This window comes from Octopus bimaculoides, chromosome 10 (genome assembly GCF_001194135.2).
Source record: "Octopus bimaculoides isolate UCB-OBI-ISO-001 chromosome 10, ASM119413v2, whole genome shotgun sequence".
In the NCBI taxonomy this organism is placed as follows: domain Eukaryota; kingdom Metazoa; phylum Mollusca; class Cephalopoda; order Octopoda; family Octopodidae; genus Octopus; species Octopus bimaculoides.
In genome coordinates this window covers 92,115,834-92,120,595 of record NC_068990.1, presented here as the reverse complement: position 1 = coordinate 92,120,595, position 4,762 = coordinate 92,115,834, and the positions used below count along the sequence as shown (strand labels likewise).

General features: G+C 38.9%; 1 protein-coding gene across 1 annotated transcript in view; it reads left to right on the top strand.

Annotated features, from left to right (window-relative positions):
* The window catches only part of LOC128248843 (uncharacterized), a 53,308-nt gene that overhangs the window by 13,984 nt on the left and 34,562 nt on the right, over window positions 1-4,762 (top strand). The window contains exons 9-12 of the mRNA XM_052970994.1: window positions 289-454; window positions 1,269-1,376; window positions 1,561-1,719; window positions 3,189-3,406. Of these exons, the coding sequence (XP_052826954.1) occupies window positions 289-454; window positions 1,269-1,376; window positions 1,561-1,719; window positions 3,189-3,406 (651 nt within the window). The remainder of the gene's footprint in view (window positions 1-288; window positions 455-1,268; window positions 1,377-1,560; window positions 1,720-3,188; window positions 3,407-4,762) is intronic.

The following is a 4,762-nucleotide window of genomic DNA, read 5'->3' as shown; positions in this document are numbered from 1 at the left end:
ATATATATGTATATATGTGTGTGTGTTTGTGTGTGTGTGTTTGTCCCCCGCACCATCACTTTGCAACCGATGCTGGTGTGTTTACATCCCCGTAACCTAGCAGTTTGGCAAAGAGACTGATAATATAAATACTAGGCTTACAAAGAATAACTTCTGGGGTCGATTTGTTTGACTAAAGGCAGTGCTCCAGCATGGCCACAGCCAATTGACTAAAACAAATAAAAGAAAAAAAAAAGCCTTATTGGTGATGGTGGTGATGTTAATGTTGTCTTTTTTTTTTCTCTTCAGGACCACTTTGTATTCTTTCCTGTCTGTCGCTGAGTCTTGTGAAGCAAATGCTGTTCTCTTCTTGGCGATGGAAGAAAAGTCCATTTCCCGTGTTGTCCTTCCAGAAGTCCTTGAGAAACAATACCGAAATACCAAACGTTGTTCTGACCTGGTTTCTAGACTGAAGGTGAGATAATTCAGATAACGATCTTAATCAGTGATATAATCTGTTATCTGGAAATGATGAGGATGATGAAGATGATGATGACGATGATGATGATAATAATGAAGGTCTTGAAATTAATGGTCAGTAATACATTAGCGACATTCTGGAAGCTGAAATGCTTTTAGGGGTGAATGAGCACTCTCAAGACCCACCTTGGAGCCTCCAACAGGACTCGGCACCACCCCACAACTCCAAGGAGACATAACACTGGATTCAGAAAAACATTCCATCGTTCATAGGCAAGGCTATATGACCCTCAAGAAGCCCCAATCTCAACCTGTTGGATTTTTTCTATTTGGTCCATTTTGGAATTGAGGGTCTTAAGCATTCCTCATGCTTTGCTCAATGCTCCGAAGGTAAAACTGCGCCAGAAATGGACTTTGATTCTGCAAGACCAGCTGCATGCCACATGTCAAGCATTTGCACCTAGATCTAAAGCTGTGATTCGAAACAGGGGTGGTCATATCGAATAAATGTGATAGTGTCATAATTATGTTTCCTTTACCATTGCATTGCAATGTTTCGACCCGAAATATAACAATATTTTGCTTTGGCAAAATTGAAAAAAGTTAGCTGCCTTAATTTTGGGACATCCCGTATGTGTTTATATATTTTATCCAACATAAAATTTCTGTGTATTTACCTTGTTTGTATATTTTTCACTATAATTCACCGTGTGGAATTTTTTTTATGGCACTCACTCGCTATATATATATTCTGAAATATTTAAATATCTGGTACATGAGCATATATTTTTTTTTTTCTCATATTTCAGAAAATCATTGACAGCCAAATCTGGGATGAAGACATGGTCGAGAAAGCTTATATGGTTCTGAGTTCTCTTGCCAAAAAATACCCAGAGTACATTCCTGAAGTCTGGCCAGTAAGTGATGCAAATGTTAAATATATATACATCATATATGTGTATGTGTGTATGTATGTATGTATGTATGTATGTATGTATGTATGTATGTATGTGTATGTGTGTGCATCTGTGTGTGATGTCACTATGTAAGGTTTCTCAACTTGCCTGAAAACACCTCCTAACCCTTCATCTCTTCTTTTAGATTGTTGAACAACTGATGTCAACCAAACCCGTTTTGGCTCTGAAGATGGCTGGAAATCTTGGATATGTCATGAGACTATTCCCACAGGTTCAAACCCGTGAACTGAAGATTTTGGTCCTGGAGACATTGAGACATTCAAATGAATCTGATGTTCCAGAAGTAAATGTTTTCTTCAAATTTTTTTGTTTCATTTTTTGAGAAATTTATTTTCCATATTTCATTTTTTTCTTCTATTTTGTCCTTTTTTTCATTTCATTTTATTTTATTTTATTTATATAAAAGTCACTTTATCTCTGTTGTTAGAGCATGACTGGAAACACTCTAAATAGTATTAATGGGTTTAGTAGTTAGTACTGACAATTTTAGTAGTTTGCAAAGACTGTGCGGTGTGAGGTGATGAGAATGGTTCTTTAGTGCATCACACAGCCCTTACAATAAATATAAAAAGAATAATACATATATGTAGCAGAGGGAAAAGAGAGACACAACTGAGTAGAATGTTTAAGAGAAGATTTATTGATCTGTTAAGATGTGTGTCTGTGTGTACGTCATGTATGCAGAATAATAGACAGGCTGTCATGAGAACAAAGTGTATGTGTGTGTGTAGGCATGGATGTATGCGTGTGTGTTAAGTAGATATAAGAATAGTAATGAAGGCAACAGTGAAAGAGTCTGTAATGAGAAGTTAGACGAATGTTCAGATACAAGAATGAGAAATACCAGTTTGTAGTCAACTGTACATGGTAATTGAAATACTGTATCAAGAAGTTGTGGCCATAATGCTGAGCCAGTTGCGGTACATGCAGCACATGAAGTTGTGGCTGTGATACTGTTGCCTGGGGTCACTTGGTACAGGAGTTCTCACAGGTTATATATTTGCTGCTGATCCACGAACAATAAAGTGTTGAAACCCGGGCGAGTTGCCTGTTGAGATGATATTGACATTAGGACGATGGTTGCAATGGAGATGGAGGTCGCTGAATGTTGCTGGATGAAGTTGGTAAGTCTCAATGTGGCAGCTGTGGTGTTGTTGCTGGAGTTGGCTGTGTCTTGTGTGGTCAGTGGCTAGACCTTAAAAGGTCTGAAAACAAAGTCCTTGAGATGAGGAGAAGCTGGGTTTTTATAAGGAGCTGTAGGCTCAAAACTGGGCTAAGAACAGGTTTCATGTGATTTTATTTAGAGGCTCCGATTAGTTATATGCTGCAGATTGGTGTGACAGAGTAAGAGTCAAATTGCACCAATACTAACCAATAAGAGTAGTGGACACAACAGGGTCCAAATAGTGGCCAAAGGTTAGCTGTTACCTGCTATGTTTGAATGCATATATATATAATAAAGGGGAGAGAGGTGTTTCACTGAAGTGTACGCTTCAAGTTAATACAGGTGGTTATAATTGTAGTCATTGGTAACTAGTTGTTAAAATTACTAAACCTATTCTAATAATGGTCTTATAGCATAGAAAAATAATTAATTTCTTATTATTTTCATTTATCAATATTTTGTTTCAATATTGGTCATGTTATTATATGACAACATGTAAAAAAGGAGATGCTTTGGATCTTAATTAAACTAATCATAACTTGCACATCTTTAATTGTTGCTCTTGATGTTCCATTTGTTTTCTTCAGGCTTTGATTGAGAGCTTCAAGATATATGAGAATTGTTCCGAACATGAAGAAATCCGTATGTTGGCTCTGAAGACGTACCTCTACCTGTCCCCCATCAATCAAACATGGACTGATATTAAAGTTGTCCAAAAGAAAAACTGTTCTCGGAATATTCATTCCTACATTGAGGACATCTTAACAATTACAGCCAACAGAAACTTCCCAACTGAGAAACCAATGTAAGTTTTAACACCCGTCCCCTGCATAAATTTAAAAAAATCTTCCATTGCAGGTCAATTTAAGTTTATATCCTGCTATCCATCTTTGGACTTTGTAAAATTTCTATCAGTGATGTGTTGTACTGTGGTCATTGAAGCCGAGTATACACTCACCTTTCTTTTTGCTTTGACCAAATGTTTGTCTTTGTGCCAATGTAATGTCACCTCGTTATTACAGCTATTAACAATTAATGACAATTAGGCACGTGGTATTTCATTATGCAACCAGAACACACTACAAAGTGTTTCTTTCCTTCTTTACTTGTTTCAGTCATGTGACTGCGGCCATGCTGCAGCACTGCCTTTAGTCAAGCAAATCAACCCCAGGACTTATTCTTTGTAAGTCTAGCACTAATTCTATCAGTCTCCTTTGCCAAACCACTGAGTTATGGGGACGTAAACACACCAACATCAGTTGTCAAGCGATGGTGGGGTACAAACACACACACACACACATATATACGACGGGCTTCTTTCAGTTTTCATCTACCAAATCAACTCACAAGGCTTTAGCTGACTCATGGCTATAGTAGAAGACACTTGCTCAAGGTGTCACGCAGTGGGACTGAACCCGGGACCATGTGGTTGGAAAACAAGCTTCTTACTACACAGTCACGCCTGCGCCGACCATTCTAGTATATTAAACGTTTTTATAAGTCAATGCTGTGTTCTGTTGTGTTAGCAGTGAGCTTTGGTGTCATGGTGTCAAGGTTATCGCTATGTTGCAACAAAATCAATGCGGTCTGTAATTTCTCTAGAGATAACCATAACAAGCTATTAAAAATGTAATATTTGATATAGTAGTAGTAGTAGTAGTAGCAGCAACAGCAGCAGCAGTCTTTGTACCTAGTCTTTATATCTTGAGTTCAAATCACAGTAAGGTCAGCTCTGCTTTTTGTCTCTTGTTATCAGTCAAATACTGGAGTGTATTAATCTAATAGCCCCACCCCACTCTCCCTGACCTTATGCCTATCATCATCATCGTTTAACGTCCGCTTTCCATGCTAGCATGGGCTGGACGATTTGACTGAGGACTGGTGAAACCGGATGGCAACACCAGGCTCCAATCTAATTTGGCAGAGTTTCTACAGCTGGATGCCCTTCCTAACGCCAACCACTCAGAGAGTGTAGTGAGTACGTTTACGTGTCACCCACACGAAGGTCAGTCAGGCGGTACTGGCAACGGCCACGCTCGAAATGGTATCTTTTATGTGCCACCCGCACAAGAGCCAGTCCAGGGGCACTGGCAACGATCTCGCTCGAAAACCCTACAAAGGCTAGTCAGGCGGTACTGGCAACGGTCACGCTCAAAATGGT